Below are 15,983 nucleotides of genomic sequence, written 5' to 3' on the forward strand. Positions count from 1 at the left end.
GTTTCCACCTCCATGCTTCACGGTTGGGATGGTGTCTTGGGTTGTACTCATCCTTCTTCTTCCTCCAAACACGGCGAGTGGATTTAGACCAAAAAGCTCTATTTTTGTCTCATCAGACCACATGACCTTCTCCCATTCCTCCTCTGGAACATCTGGATCAGGGGTGTCAAACTCATTTCGCATCGTGGGCCACATACCGGCTAGGGAGATGTCAAAGTGGGCCGGACATTAAAATTAACCATACTCGCTATAAATAACCAAAATATCATGTCTTTCCTTTGTTTTGGTGTAAAGAAGCACAAGAACATTAGGAAAATATTGAAATTTAATGAACTATCCTTTTACAAAACATTTCATGAAACACCTCATATTTCCTTAGACAAATGTGCAATTTACTTTTATCATTCACAAATATGCATTGCAACTGATCCCACTGATTGTACAAAGGCACAAAACTTTAATTGGTACTGAAAAATATAAGTAATGCACTTTAAGATTAAATGAGACTTTTAAAGAAAGAATTTTTAAACCACTTACACATACGCATAATAAAATCATTTCCTCAGACCCGCCAGCAATTCGTTAATCTTATCTCTTCTCAGTTGTCCTTTGCCAAGCCGTCATATTTTCGCTTGATGGAGTCTCGTAGTGGCGTCGAATATTATTATTCCTTCAATACCGAAACGTGCATCTCTAAATAAATAGGACGTGGTCCATTTTTCTTTGAAAATTCTACACTCCTTATCTACTTTTCTCCGTTTGGATAACGACATTTTGGCTAATGAGGGTGTAGCGGAGAGGTAGAGACCAAGGTATTAACAACGTCGTAACAAGCAGCAGATGGCGCATTGATACCGTTCTGCTGTTTTCAGTCTGTCTCAGTGATGACAGCTTGTCTTCTACTTGATGGAAAAGAGTGCGCCCCTTAGCGGATAATCCATGAATTGCAGCGAAAAAATAATTAATTCCATGTCTTTTATGCATTTTTTCCACTTTCAAATTATCCTGCGGGCCTGATCGAACCTCCTTGGGGGCCGGTCCGGCCCGCGGGCCGTATGTTGACACCCCTGATCTAGATGGTCATTGGCAAACTTCAGACGGGCCTGGACATGCGCTGGTTGAGCAGGGGACTTGCGTGCTCTGCAGGATTTTAATCCATGACGCGTAGTGTGTTACTAATGGTTTTCTTTGAGACTGTGGTCCAGCTCTCTTCAAGTCATTGACCAGTCCTGGCCGTGTAGTTCTGGGCTGATCCCTCACCTTCCTCATGATCATTGATGCCCCACGAGGTGAGATCTTGCATGGAGCCCAGACCGAGGGTGATTGACCGTCATCTTTAACTTCTTCCATTTTCTAAATAATGCGCCAACAGTTGGTGCCTCTCACCAAGCTGCTTGCCTATTGTCCGTAGCCCATCCCAGCCTTGTGCAGGTCTACAATTTTATCCCTGATGTCCCTACACAGCTCTCTGGTCTTGGCCATTGTCGAGAGGTTGGAGTCTGTTTGATTGAGTGTGTGGACAGTGTCTTTTATACAGGTAACGAGTTCAAACAGGTGCAGTTAATACAGGTAATGAGTGGAGAACAGGAGGGCTTCTTAAAGAAAAACTAACAGTCTGTGAGAGCCGGAATTCCTACTGGTTGGTAGTTGATTCATATACTAGTCATGCAATAAAATGCAAATGAATTACTTAAAAATAATACAATGTGATTTTCTGGATTTTTGTTTTAGATTCCGTCTCTCACAGTTGAAGTGTACCTATGATAAAAAGTACAGACCTCTACATGCTTTGTACGTAGAAAAACCTGCAAAATCGGCAGTGTATCAAATACTTGTTCTCCCCACTGTATCTCCTCATATAACATGATGTCACGTTTTTGGCCGAGACGTTTAAGTCGTTTACTTGTCATTAATATTTTTAATTACTGGTATACGCCCACAGCATTCTGTTGTTGGGGTACGCTCACACCATTCAAACACAGAAAAGCTGCTTTTTAACATAAATTTAAAACATTTAAGGTAAGAACTATTTAACTAATATTGTAATTAATTATAGGTCATATTTTATAGAAATCTGGAAGCACTGGACAGTTAAAGTGCATGATCTGCCCTTAATAAATACAACAATTAATAGATTTTATGAATCAACAGTATATTCAGATATATGTGCTGGGAAAGTGTGACGACTTCCCTAGCCTATCAACCTTTTTAGTCTTTGAATGGTCTTCCAAGTGCAAAACACACAAAAACGCTATTGAAAATATTCTATAAAAGGCATCAGGTAGAATAAGTAGACGAATCCACAAATACAATTTTATACATATCTTAAATGACAGCGTTTTCATGAATTTTATTATATAATATTAAAATCCAGTCCAAAACAGTATGGTCCTTGCTATCTGGAATCCTTGGGACCTCCCAACCCCATTGAAGTAGAAATGTTAAATGGTTAAGGTAAGGGTTATGGTTAGGGTAGGGGTTAAGGTAAGGGTGGGACGTCCCAAAATCCAGGATAGCGCTGACCATCTCTATGAGGAGAAGGGAAAAAGAATCAATGACAGTTTCCGCCAAATTCCCGGAAGTGACGAGACATGTAAACAGAATCTTCTTTTTGACAGATGAATAACCCGTGAAGTGGTCCGAAGAAATACTAAATTATCTAAAATAAAATGTACATTTAAAGAAACATTCCCCAGGGGCATGAGATAAACGTTTGTGTTAAGATAACAACGCGCGTGTCATTAACTGTGTCGGAGGTAAATAGCTGGCCAGTGGCCACCTTTCTTTTTTATCATGCTCATTTGCAATACACATACTGCTGACAGCTGCCAACATTGGGTAGCCTAGCAAGCAAGTAAGCTAACCATTATTTAGGGAGGTAGCTTGCTACTAACGTTGCCAGTTATGTTGTTGTTGCTTTCATTACAAAAGTACACGTCAACATAACCTCCCGAGTGGTGCAGCGGTCCAAGACACTGCATCGCAGTACTAGAGGCGTCACTACAGACCCTGGTTCGATTCCAGGCTGTATCACAACCGGCCGTGATTGGGAGTCCCATAGGGCGGCATACAATTGGCCCAGCGTTGTCCGGGTTAGGGTTTGGACGGGGTAGGCCGTAATTGTAAATAAGAACTTGTTCTTAACTAACTTGCCTGGTTAAATAAAAGCCTAGCTAGGCTTGAACCAGGACCGACTAGCTGTGCTTGAGGAGACGAGGATCTCGTCATATTCATCGTCTACTAAAGCCCAGGTACTGGTTCAAGCTAGGCTCAGCTATCTACCAGCTGTGATGGCTTCATCATTAACTGACAGCAGCTAGCGAATTCCCATTTATTTCCAGCAAATAAAGGAAAGCTTTCAAGTTATTTGTTGCCCACATATTCTGTTACAGTTACTGTGTCAGCATTGGCAACCTTAACCAGTGATGGAATTTTGTGTGAGGTAACTAGTTAACTTATTTTTTTAATGTCTTTATAGACATAGCTACTGCTTGACTAAGATTAATCAATGCCATTCTTGTTTTCCTCTTAGCCAGATTATACAGGATAAACAGTCCTGGAATGTTCACAGACATGGACTATGAGTTGGAGGAGGACAAACTGTAAGTAAGTCTGATTTGCATCCTTTTCATGTTCTACATGTAAAAAAAGTGAAAACAGGTTTTTAGAAATGTTTGCAAATGTATTTATAAAAAAACAAAACAGAAATACCTTATTTACATAAGTATTCAGACCCTTTGCCATGAGACTCGAAATTGAGCTCGGGTACATCTTGCTTCCAGTGATCATCCTTGAGATGTTTCTACAACTTGATTGGAGTCCACCTGTGGTAAATTCAATTGATTGGACATAATTTGGAAAGGCACACACTTGTGTATATATAAGGTTCCACAGTTGACAGTGCATGGCTGAGCAAAGACCAAGCCATGAGGTTGAAGGAATTGTCCGTAGAGCTTCGAGACAGGATTCTGTCAAGACAGAGTTCTGGGGAAGGGTACCAGAACATTTCTGCAGCATTGAAGGTCCCCAAGAACAGTAGCCTCCATCATGCTTATATGGAAGAAGTTTGGAACCACCAAGACTCTTCCTAGAGCTGGCTGCCTGGCCAAACTGACCAAGAACCCGACGGTCACTCTGACAGAGCTCCAGAGTTCCTCTGTGGAGATGGGAGAACCTTCCAGAAGGACAACCATCTCTGCAGCACTTCACCAATCAGGCTTTTATGCTAGAGTGGCTTGACTGAAGCCATTCCTCCAGTAAAAGGCACATGACAGTCCTCTTGGAGTTTGCCAAAAGGCACCTAAAGGACTCTGACCATGAGGAACGAGATTCTCTAGTCTGATGAAACCAATATTGAACTCTTTGGCCTGAATGCCAAGCATCACATCTGGGGGGAACCAGGCACCGCTCATCACCTGGCCAATACCATCCCTATGGTGAAGCATGGTGGTGGCAGCATCATGCTTTGGGGATGTTTTTCAGTAGCAGGGACTGGGAGACTAGTCAGGATCAAGGGAAAGATGAACGGAGCAAAGTACAGTGAGATCCTTGATGAAAACCTGCTCTAGAGCGCTCAGGACCTCCGACTCGAGCAAAGGTTCACATTGACAACAATGACCCAAAGCACACAGCCAAGACAACGCAGGAGTGGCTTCGGGACAAGTCTCTGAATGTCCTTGAGTGGCCAAGCCAGAGCCCGGACTTGAACCTGATCAAACATCTCTGGAGAGACCTGAAAATAGCTGTGCAGCAACACTCCCCATCCAACCTGACAGAGCTTGAGGGGATCTACAGACTAGAATGGGAGAGACTCCCCAAATACAGGTGTGCCAAGCTTGTAGCGTTATACCCAAGAAGACTTGAGGCTGTAATCGCTGCTAAAGGTGCTTCATCAAAGTACTGAGTAAAGGGTCTGAATACTTATGTAAAGGTAATATTTTCAGGGGGGGTTTATTATACATTTGCAAAATTTCTAATAACCTGACTTTGCTTTGCCATTATGGAGGTATTGTGTGCAGATTGATGAAGGGAAAAAACTATTTAATCAATTTTAGAATAAGCCTGTAACGTAACAAAATGTGGAAAAAGTGAAGGGGTCTGACTACTTTCCAATTGCACTGTACATCTCATCTAATTGGCTTTGACAGCGCTTGCTTTCCCAAATCATATTGTAGACACTAGACAGACAATGTATTAAAATAATCTCCAATTATTCTTTAACAGGGGGATCCCTACAGTCCCTGGGACTTTATCCCTAAAGAAGGATGCTCAGAACCTGATAGGGATCAGCATCGGGGGAGGGGCGCAGTACTGTCCCTGTCTTTACATTGTACAGGTATTATGTACCTCTATACTGTACCTCAGTCCATTAGAGTGGTTGTGTTTGGTTCAGTAGCTATGTATCCAGAGTGTTAACTAAATCAGAAACATTAGATTATAGATGCATTGTATAAACCATTTTCTTGAACTTTCTTAAAGCAATTTGTTTTAAGGCTCTGAGCTCTTATGGCTTGGTTTTTGTCAGTGTTGGATATATTCTTTCCCTGTAACTGGGATCTCTGTCAGGTCTTTGACAACACCCCTGCTGCTCTGGAGGGGACTCTGGCGGCTGGCGACGAGATCACAGGAGTGAACGGCAAACCTGTGAAGGGCAAGACAAAGGTGGAGGTGGCAAAGATGATTCAGGCTGTCCAGGTACAATAAGAAGGCTTGGAACGACTTTTCAATCAATTTTGGTTTGATACTAGAAAAGGCTACAAACCAGTTAGTGTATTTCCTATAGTTATTTTTTGATAGCCACACAACCCAAACCATGTACCAACACTGACAAGACTAACACTTACCAGTTGATAAAAATAGAAAGTCCAAAGCCACAGTATTTAATTCTGGATTCAGTGTTTTTTAGCAGTAAATTACCAGTCAGTCTGAAAAGGGCTGCGGTCACTATTAGACGTTAAATAATAGCGACACCTCAGATCGCTCAGCGGAGCTAGTGAGAACAGGACGATAGCCAGGAGTTTGGGCCCTCACATCACCAGTGTGGAGTGGCAATGTTGTTTTTAAATCCATTGGGATGACACAGGAAGCTATGCGAGTTCAATGACTACCCCACCATGGTCTGTGCTCAGGATTTGAGAGATGGGGAGAGATGCTCCACTGTCTGTATAAAGGATTAGTTTGTGCCATTGTTGCCCTTAGGCTTTGCTGACTCTTTCATTTTTTTGCATGCTATGCCCACTGAGTTGAAATTGTCACAGTGGTATTTATTGATATTACTTGCACACTTTGTGCAGTTTTATCAGAGGATCTGTAATTCTTATGTTTCTACACTTGCAGAAGCACCTTTGTTTGGCTTAAATACTGCTATATTGTCCTTCATGATTTTCAGTTGAAATTAGTTAGACACACTTTGTACACATGGATTGTTTGGCAATACCTGGTTGACTATAACCTGCCTGTAACGCTAGTCCTCAGACTAACCAGGGGACAAAGCCAATGTCAGGTTAGGTAGATCTATCAATACTGTATTGCCTGGGGGAACCCCATAGGCTATATATTTTAGTTTGAGTAATATGACCCCTGGGGGAAGTGTCGATGTGGATTTGCGTCATGGTTTTTATTATACTGAGGTGGTGTTTGAGTTACTATCTTCCTGATCTCTTCCATGCATTCCTCTTGTCTTTGCAGGGAGAAGCAACAATCCACTACAACAAGCTGCAGGCTGACCCCAAACAGGGGAAGTCACTGGACATAGGTAACAGTCGCAGAATACATCTCTAAAATATACAGGTAATTGACAAAATAATGGAAACACCAACATAGTGTCTTAACAGGACGTTGGGCCACTACGAACCGCTAGAACAGATTCAATGCTCCTTGGTATAGATTCTACAAGTGTATGGAACTCTATTGGAGGGATGCGACACCATTCTTCCACAAGAAAATCTGTGTTTTGTTGATGGTGGTGGAAAACGCTGTCTCAGGCGCCACTCCAGAATCTCCCATAAGTATCTCCCAGTCTCCCATGGGGTTGAGATCGGGTGACTGGCACGGCCGTAGCATATCATGAAAGATCAGCAAATTGAGCAGTCTTCGTCACTGAAGCTCTTGTCAAACTTGCCCCAACAATCATCCCTCTTGCAAAGTCACTATGATATCTTCTTCTAGCCATGGTAGCCAAAATACTGGGCAACTTCAATATACAGTACATTGTATCCCTCATTTACTCAAGTGTTTCCTTTATGTTGGCAGTTTCCTATATATGGGTAGAGTACCATTCTTACTCACCAGACAGACAGATGCTACCATCATAGTATGTTTTTACATTGTGGTGTGTGTTATCTGGTGTGTTTTAGTGCTGAAGAAGGTGAAGCACCGCCTGGTGGAGAACATGAGCTCTGGTACAGCCGACGCTCTGGGGCTCAGCAGAGCCATACTCTGCAATGGTGAGACTGGGACAAAACACGCTGTCCATCCGTCTGGCCATGTTATAGATTTCTATTATTTCTGACTCTACTTTCTTCATTGCATACACCTTAAGCCAATTACAGTCAATTGAAGCCAATTTAGTTGGCATCATCCCTAAGATACTGACCCTGTCTGAATAACCATACTAGCGCGTACTACATACTTAAACTGCATACTCATTTCGGTATTTGATCTCGTAGAATTCACTTGTGTATTCTGACTCACGTGTTTGACAAAAGCTGATAATCAGATAAATTGACGCGCAGTACCAAAATGAACAAATGACGGGAGTCAACGCAATCACGCATTAGCTGTCTCATTCGGAGTACTATTTAAAAAATGTCACTTAGTATCTGAAAAAAAGTTATATCTAGTATGCTAGTATGGGTATTCGGAAACGGCCACTGCATAAGCTCTGTGCCATCTCATGATGACTGATATCATCTGGACCGGAGAGGGGCACTATGCTACTACTGTAAGGGTCCTCATACTAGGCCCTTTTCTTTTTCAGATGGGCTGGTGAAGAGACTGGAGGAGTTGGAGAAAACAGCAGAGCTGTACAAAGGTATTTTTTAAATGATTGTAATGTTATTATGTGTGACATTCTTCATACGTTCTCCCCTCTTCATGCACCACTGTCCTTGTTTGTCTCTTTACAGGCCTGATGGAGCACACGAAGAGACTGCTCAGAGCCTTCTTTGAACTCTCTCAGACACACAGAGGTGAGTTACCACGCCTTGAAACTACACAAACATTATATTAAACTACAGATCTAGACACAATATAACCATGTACTATGATCATACTCAAGCTCCCTCACACTGAAAGTGAACAGGTTTGTATTTACAGTAATGTGTTGCATGCCATGAGACTGGATGATGTTTGATTGTTCCACTCTCTCCCTCTGCCTGGACGACCCTCAGCGTTTGGGGATGTGTTCTCTGTGATCGGGGTACGGGAGCCTCAGGCTGCAGCCAGTGAGGCCTTTGTGAAGTTTGCTGAGGCCCATCGCAACATGGAGAAGTACGGTATCCAGCTGCTAAAGACCATCAAGCCAGTGAGTAGTAGAAGACATTAACAAACAGTCAAATCAATACACAAACCATTAACAGGATTCATATGCCAACACCCCAACAAGCTTGCATTCACTCCTGCATATACCTAGATTAGATAACTTACATCCCCACACATCCATATATATATTGGGAATCAATTAATCATGTTCATCTCTCTGTCTCCTGTTTTGTAGATGCTCCATGACCTGAACACCTACCTTCATAAGGCAATACCAGACACCAAGCTCACCATCCGCAAATACCTGGACGTCAAATTTGAGTACTTGGTAAGAGCAGACCCCTTATTCAAAATGTCAACATTGATCAACTAAAAACAGGGTCTAAACTGAACCGAAGCGTTTATTTCTAATGTGTTAGTCATTGGCGTAAAAGTTAATCCATTTTGTGTTCCAGTCTTACTGTCTGAAAGTGAAGGAGATGGACGATGAAGAGTACAGCTGCATTGTGAGTACCTTACCTTACTTCCTATGCCTGTAGTCCATACAGAAACACTGATATCATTGAGTAACAAAGTGGATCTATGTAGCGTGTTTAATTTAGTTTTTCTTATATACCTGTGTGTTTCCTTAGGCGATGGGAGAGCCTATGTATCGCGTCGGCACCGGGAACTACGAGTACCGGCTTGTGCTGCGGTGTCGACAGGAGGCCCGTGCTCGGTTCGCCAAGATGAGAAAGGATGTGCTGGAGAAGATTGAGCTACTGGACCAGAAACATGGTTTGTTCTCTCTCTGTGTCTGTCTACCTAGGAGAATCATCCTCTCCATTAACGCTCTGTCCAGCTACCTGTAATAAGTGGAGTATCTCTCCAAACAGTCTCTCTCTGTTTGCCCATTACTAATGGATATAAAAGCCTTCCCACTGGGCAAAAACTGGATATGTCAATATTGTATCCACGTGGAAAACTGATTGGATTTGCAAAATCATCAACGCAAGGGAATTTTGTATTATTTTTCACCCAACTTTTTATAATAATTATTTTATTTTTATTTTTATCCAATGTATGATCAGACCCTTTCTCCCTGCTTCACGATATACTAATGTATCAGGCTGAGCATTTCTCGGCACAGATGGCCTACTAATTGTAAACAACTCTTTCTTTGACCTCTGCACTGCTAGGAAACACCAGATCTGTCTAAAGTGTGGTATTAAGGTAGGGTGCGTGTTTACATCCTTCTCCCTTCCTGCTTCCCTTCAGTCCAGGACATCGTGTTCCAGCTGCAGCGTTTTGTGTCAGGCATGTCGCGCTACTACGACGAGTGCTACGCCGTGCTGAAGGAGGCTGACGTCTTCCCCATCGAGGTGGACCTCTCCCGCACAATGATCAACTACGGCAGCCAGTCACGCTCCTTCACCGAAGAAGAGGAAGAGGAGGAGGAGGGAGGAGGAAGTGAAGAACAGGATGGGGGTGCTGGCAAGCAGGCTGAGAACGGTGCTGAAAAACTGATTGATGATTATTGAGAGTTTATATGATTGTTTTCTGTAGCAAAATTCCACCTATGTCTATCAACTGCCACTCACTTTGCATTTATTTAGCAATGATTAGTTAAATATGTGGAAATGGTCAGCAAAGTCTTCACACTGGAAAATACTACTGTGAATTTCTGCTATTCAACTGTACTGGAACTAACTATTGCAACCTACTGTAACCAATACCATTTCCACAACTGACAGCCATCACTGTAACCAACTTTGTGGGGCTTGAATCGATTTCTCAACGGCTGGCCACAGACCAAAATAGGACTCATTTTCCATTGACACAAGCCCTGATGTTACAAGTTTAACAGTTCCACTCAATATTTTGAATTCTATCTGCACTAAACCACATGACATTTGAATGGGGTAGCTGAACATAGTAGTGAGGTACAAATCACTTGTAAAGGATGAGTGTGTAATGGCAAGGTTTGGCACAAACAGCATTTTAAACTGTATGAAGGAACCTCGGTCAAATTAAATTTTATAATTCCACAGTGTGTTTTTTTGTTACTTGTCTTTTTCTTTCAATGTTAAGGATTTCTCTGTCTCGCTGCTGCACCCGATGCTAGATTTTTAGCCCCACTACAGTTTAATAATCATAAAACAAGTGCAGTAGAGGGCTGTGTTCTTTCAAATTGGAATGTATTTAATCAAAGGGACCTTTGTCTTATGTTTTGATTTGTCAACTACTGAAACTATTGATTTTGTGCTGAAGCTTTAATCTGGTTACATTGCTACTCTCGCTCAGTTCCACAAACAAAGTGAACCTTGAACATTATACCAATTTGATATGTGTAAATTGTGTTTTTATTTTGCTCTATGCTTCATGTATTATTCAAATACAGTATGTATCCATTGTGAAAACCATGGGCTCAAAAGGGATTTACAATATAAGGAACATTGCTGGAGCTTCCAGAATGTCTTATTTTATTTAGATATTGAATATTTTTATTTCCTATGTGTGTTTTAATCTTGTGTTGAGCTCTTCTGTGTTTGTCTTTATGTTACATGTTGTGTAGGTAAAAGAAGGATTCATTAATTATTCAGATTTAATTAAAGTTGTTTCTGCAAAAAAATATTTGGTAACCATTCTGTGTGTTATTAAGATGGATTGTTTGGATCACATGTTTACATGTGACATTCTTCGCACGCTTTGAGGATAACACAGTGCCACCGACGCAGCCTGCTACCAAGGACTGTGGGCTCTCCTTCTCCGTGGCCGACGTGAGTAAAACACTTACAGTGGCTTGTGAAAGTATTCACCTCCTTGGCATTTTTCCTATTTTGTTGCCTTACAACCTGGAATTAAATTAGATTGTATCATTTGACTTACGCAACATGCCTACCACTTTGAAGATGCAAAATATTTTATACTGTGAAACAAACAAGACAAAGAATCAGAAAATTTGAGCATGCATAACTATTCACCCCCCCCAAAGTCAATACTTTGTAGAGCCACCTTTTGCAGCAATTACAGCTGCAAGTTTCTTGGGGTATGTCTCTATAAGCTTGACACATCTAGCCACTGGGATTTTTGCCCATTCTTCAAGAAAAAACTGCTCCAGCTCCTTCAAGTTGGATGGATTCCGCTGGTATACAGCAATCTTTAAGTCATACTACACATTCTCAATTGGATTGAGGTCTGGGCTTTGACTAGGCCATTCAAGCCATTTAAATGTTTCCCCTTAAACCACTCGAATGTTGCTTTAGCAGTATGCTTAGGGTCATTGTCCTGCTGAAAGGTGAACCTCCGTCCCAGTCTCAAATCTCTGGAAGACTGAAACAGGTTTCCCTCAAGAATTTCCCTGTATTTAGCACCATCCATCATTCCTTCAATTCTGACCAGTTTCCCAGTCCCTACAGATGAAAAACACCCCCACAGTATGATGCTGCCACCACCATGCTTCACTGTGGGGATGTTGTTCTCGGGGTGATGAGAGGTGTTGGGTTTGCGCCAGACATAGTGTTTTCCTTGATGGCCAAAAAGCTAAATTGTAGTCTAATCTGACCAGAGTACCTCCTTCCATATGTTTGGAGAGTCTCCCACATGCCTTTTGGCAAACACCAAACATGGTTGCATATTTTTTTATTTAAGCAATGGCTTTTTTCTGGCCACTTCCATAAAGCCCAGCTCTGTGGAGTGTACGGCTTAAAGTGGTCCTATGGACAGACACTCCAATCTCCGCTGTGGAGCTTTGCAGCTCCTTCAGGGTTATCTTTGGTCTCTTTGTTGCCTCTGATTAATGCCCTCCTTGCCTGGTCCATGAGTTTTGGTGAGCGGCCCTCTCTTGGCAGGTTTGTTGTGGTGCCATATTCTTAAAAAATTGTAATAATGGATTTAATGGTGCTCCGCGGAATGTTCAACCCTGATCTGTACTTCTCCACAATATTGTCCCTGACCTGTTTGGAGAGCTCCTTGGTCTTCTTGGTGCCGCTTGCTTGGTGGTGTCCCTTGTTTAGTGGTGTTGCAGACTCTAGAGCCTTTCAGAACAAGTGTATATATACTGAGATCATGTGACAGATCATGTGACACTTAGATTGCACACAGGTGTACTTTATTTAACTAATTCTGTGACTTCTGAAGGTAATTGGTTGCACCAGATCTTATTTAGGGGCTTCATAGCAAAGGGGGTGAATACATATGCACGCACCAATTTTCAGTTTTTTATTTTTTATAATTTTTTTAAACAATAAAACAATTTCATTTCACCTCACCAATTTGGCTATTTTGTGTATGTCGATTACATGAAATCCAAATAAAAATCTATTTCAATTACAGGTTGTAATGCAAAAAAATAGGGAAAACGCCAAGGGGGATGAATACTTTTGCAAGGCACTGTAAACGTGTTAACCCTCGCAAGGCTGCTGGCCCAGACGGCATCCCTAACCGCATCCTCAGAGCATGTGCAGACCAGCTGCACTTCAATTTGCTTACCACCCCAATAGATCCACAGTTGATGCAATCACCATCACTCTGCCCTATCCCATCTGGACAAGGGGAATACCTATGTAAGAATGATGTTTATTAACTACAGCTCAGCATTCAACACCATAGTACCCTCCAAGCTCATCATTAAGCTCGAGGCCCTGGGTCTGGACTTTCTGACGGGCCGCCCACAGGTGGTGAAGGTAGGAAACATCACCTCCACTCCGCTGATCCTCAACACTGGGGCCCCAAAGGGTGTGTGCTCAGCCCCTCAGCCCTTCAGCCCCTGTCAACTCCCTGTTCACCCATGACTGCGTGGCCAAGCACCCCTCGAACTCAATCACTGTGTTATTGACTTGTTTATTGTTTATGTAACGGATGTGAAATGGCTAGCTAGTTAGCGGTGGTGCGCGCTAATAGCGTTTCAATCGGTTACGTCACTCGCTTTGAGACCTTGAAGTAGTGGTTCCCCTTGCTCTGCAAGGGCCGCGGCAGAGCAAGGGGAGCCACTACTTCAAGGTTAAAGCGAGTGACGTAACCGATCGAAACGCTATTAGCGCGCACCACTGCTAACTAGCTAGCCATTTCACATCTGTTACACTATGTAACAGTTTAACTTTACGTCCGTCCCCTCGCCCATACCCGGGCGCGGACCAGGGACCCTCTGCAAACATCAACAACTGACACCCACGAAGCATCGTTACCCATCGCTCCACAAAGGCCGCGGCCCTTGCAGAGCAAGGGGAACCACTACTTCAAGGTCTCAAAGCGAGTGACGTAACCGATTGAAACCTGCCTGGCTGTCCGCGTGAATGTTCAACCCTGATCTGTACTTCTCCACAATATTGTCCCTGACCTGTTTGGAGAGCTCCTTGGTCTTCTTGGTGCCGCTTGCTTGGTGGTGTCCCTTGTTTAGTGGTGTTGCAGACTCTAGAGCCTTTCAGAACAAGTGTATATATACTGAGATCATGTGACAGATCATGTGACACTTAGATTGCACACAGGTGTACTTTATTTAACTAATTCTGTGACTTCTGAAGGTAATTGGTTGCACCAGATCTTATTTAGGGGCTTCATAGCAAAGGGGGTGAATACATATGCACGCACCAATTTTCAGTTTTTTATTTTTTATAATTTTTTTAAAACATAAAACAATTTCATTTCACCTCACCAATTTGGCTATTTTGTGTATGTCGATTACATGAAATCCAAATAAAAATCTATTTCAATTACAGGTTGTAATGCCAAAAAATAGGGAAAACGCCAAGGGGATGAATACTTTTGCAAGGCACTGTAAACGTGTTAACCCTCGCAAGGCTGCTGGCCCAGACGGATCCCTAACCGCATCCTCAGAGCATGTGCAGACCAGCTGCACTTCAATTTGCTTACACCCCAATAGATCCACAGTTGATGCAATCACCATCACTCTGGCCCTATCCCATCTGGACAAAGGGAATACCTAAGATGATGAGTGTAAAGGAATATGGAATGTATATATGAAGCTACAGTCAGAGCATTAATCAACACATTAGTACGCCTCCAAGCTCGATCATATAAGGCTCGAGTGCCTGAGAACTGGACGTTTTCATGAACGAGGCCGCCCACAGTGTACTAATTAGTGAGTGAGGATAGGAAATACATCACCTTCCTCAACATCGCGGCTGGACTATGCTGGTATCATCTAATAAATCACATGTGCGGCTCAAGAGTGTTGCATTTATTAAAAGTGGGCTGGAGTTGAGTCAGTATGTTTGGGTAGGGCACTAAAATGTTTAGTGGTGGCTGTCTTCAACCGCAGGCTCTCGCATCAGCCCTTTCGAGCCCCTTGGTCAGAACTCTCCACTGAATAGGTCGAGCTCTCTCATGTCCTGCTCGTGTGAGGCGTACCTGTTCTATAGACAATCTGCAACATCCACTGTTTTTACTGATTGACGTGTCTACTCTTGCTTGGTTATATGTAACGGATGCTGTGAAATGGCTGACTGAGGCGTGAGCGGGGTGTGAGTGCCATGGCGGTGGCTCCTAGGTGGTTGTGTCCTTGATTGAATTCCTTTATCGCGGTGGTGTAGGGTGTCCTGAAGTGGTGACGTTGGTCTCAAAGTTTCGGCGTTACGTCTAGCTCGTCGTTGGAGTTATCCGTTGTGCCAAATTAAGTCCGTGTTATTTCCACCTTTGGTGCTGCGTGCAAGTGGCTCTGCGGCGCGATGTAGCGATGAGAGCGCGGTGAAGCGCACTATGTTCTACACGAGTGTAAAGCGGAGCTGAGGCGCGTGTAATACAGCCCGACAGGATGCTCCTACTCGATTGTGCATCTTGTAAAAGTTTTGTGAGTGGCTTGACAAGACAGAAGTATTAGCTCTCTTCATGCACTCCGTGGTTTGAAGAGGCCTGTTGCTGGCCGCCTTACCACAGCTGTCTGCTGGGGCTGGCCAATTGTCAGCTTTGTCACGTGATGTGTACACCAGAGAATGAAAAACTTTCCACCTTCTCCATCTAGTGTCCCGCCGTGAGGATAGGGGGTGCCACCCTCTGCTGTTTCCTGAAGTCACCCAAATCCAGTCACTCCCCTAGGTTTGTTACGTGCTTGAAGTGTAGCATGGAGTTATTTTCCCTGACCACCACCACTCCCGAGTGCCCTCCAAGTCTCACCCTGTATGTGCCGTTCTCCCGTCCGTTTTTGTAATTCAGTACATGTTAGTGATCCGTCAGTGTCACTTGATTGATTGGAGGCTGTGGAATTTGGCAGTGAGTCGTGGACAGTGACACAATAGGATAAGGAGGAGTGGTTCACAAGAAACGGTGTTTCAACCTTGTGGGAGTGTGAGGATCAGGGCTTTACGTCCGTCCCCTCGCCCATACCCGGCGCGTGACCAGGGACCCTCTGCACACATCAACAACTAATCTCCACGATAGCATTCGTTACCATCGCTCCAGCAAAAGGCGCGGCCTTACAGGCGGGAACCCTACTACTTCAAGGTCTCAAAGCGAAGTTGACGTAAGCCGATTGAAACGCTATTATGCGCGCAACCACGCTAAACTAG

At 43.3% G+C, this 15,983-nt stretch overlaps 1 protein-coding gene across 9 annotated transcripts; it reads left to right on the plus strand.

Moving 5' to 3' along the window:
- Positions 1 to 2,568: 2,568 nt before the first annotated feature.
- LOC112072160 (PRKCA-binding protein) lies at positions 2,569 to 10,508 on the plus strand. 9 transcript variants are annotated; one of them, XM_024139581.2, is made up of 13 exons: positions 2,569 to 2,756; positions 3,537 to 3,602; positions 5,224 to 5,335; positions 5,566 to 5,694; positions 6,688 to 6,754; positions 7,356 to 7,445; positions 7,979 to 8,032; positions 8,127 to 8,189; positions 8,391 to 8,524; positions 8,717 to 8,809; positions 8,937 to 8,987; positions 9,114 to 9,258; positions 9,739 to 10,508. In XM_024139581.2, the coding sequence occupies exons 2-13, from the start codon at positions 3,562 to 3,564 to the stop codon at positions 9,999 to 10,001; spliced, it is 1,242 nt and encodes a 413-aa protein (XP_023995349.1). In that variant the 5' UTR covers positions 2,569 to 2,756; positions 3,537 to 3,561; the 3' UTR covers positions 10,002 to 10,508. The 9 variants fall into 9 exon arrangements, with proteins under 9 accessions (XP_023995349.1, XP_023995352.1, XP_023995348.1 ...); XM_024139584.2 differs by having other exon boundaries at positions 2,570 to 2,756; positions 3,533 to 3,606; XM_024139580.2 differs by having other exon boundaries at positions 2,570 to 2,756; positions 3,533 to 3,602.
- Positions 10,509 to 15,983: the final 5,475 nt, after the last annotated feature.

This window comes from Salvelinus sp. IW2-2015, unplaced genomic scaffold (assembly GCF_002910315.2).
Source record: "Salvelinus sp. IW2-2015 unplaced genomic scaffold, ASM291031v2 Un_scaffold1845, whole genome shotgun sequence".
NCBI lineage: Eukaryota > Metazoa > Chordata > Actinopteri > Salmoniformes > Salmonidae > Salvelinus > Salvelinus sp. IW2-2015.

Excerpts from the sequence above, each read along its gene's own strand:
- LOC112072160 (XM_024139579.1), top strand. Across the intron at positions 6,755-7,355 it reads GGGGAAGTCACTGGACATAG|TGCTGAAGAAGGTGAAGCAC; the intron begins GTAACAGTCGCA and ends GGTGTGTTTTAG. Across the intron at positions 8,988-9,113 it reads ATGAAGAGTACAGCTGCATT|GCGATGGGAGAGCCTATGTA; the intron begins GTGAGTACCTTA and ends GTGTTTCCTTAG.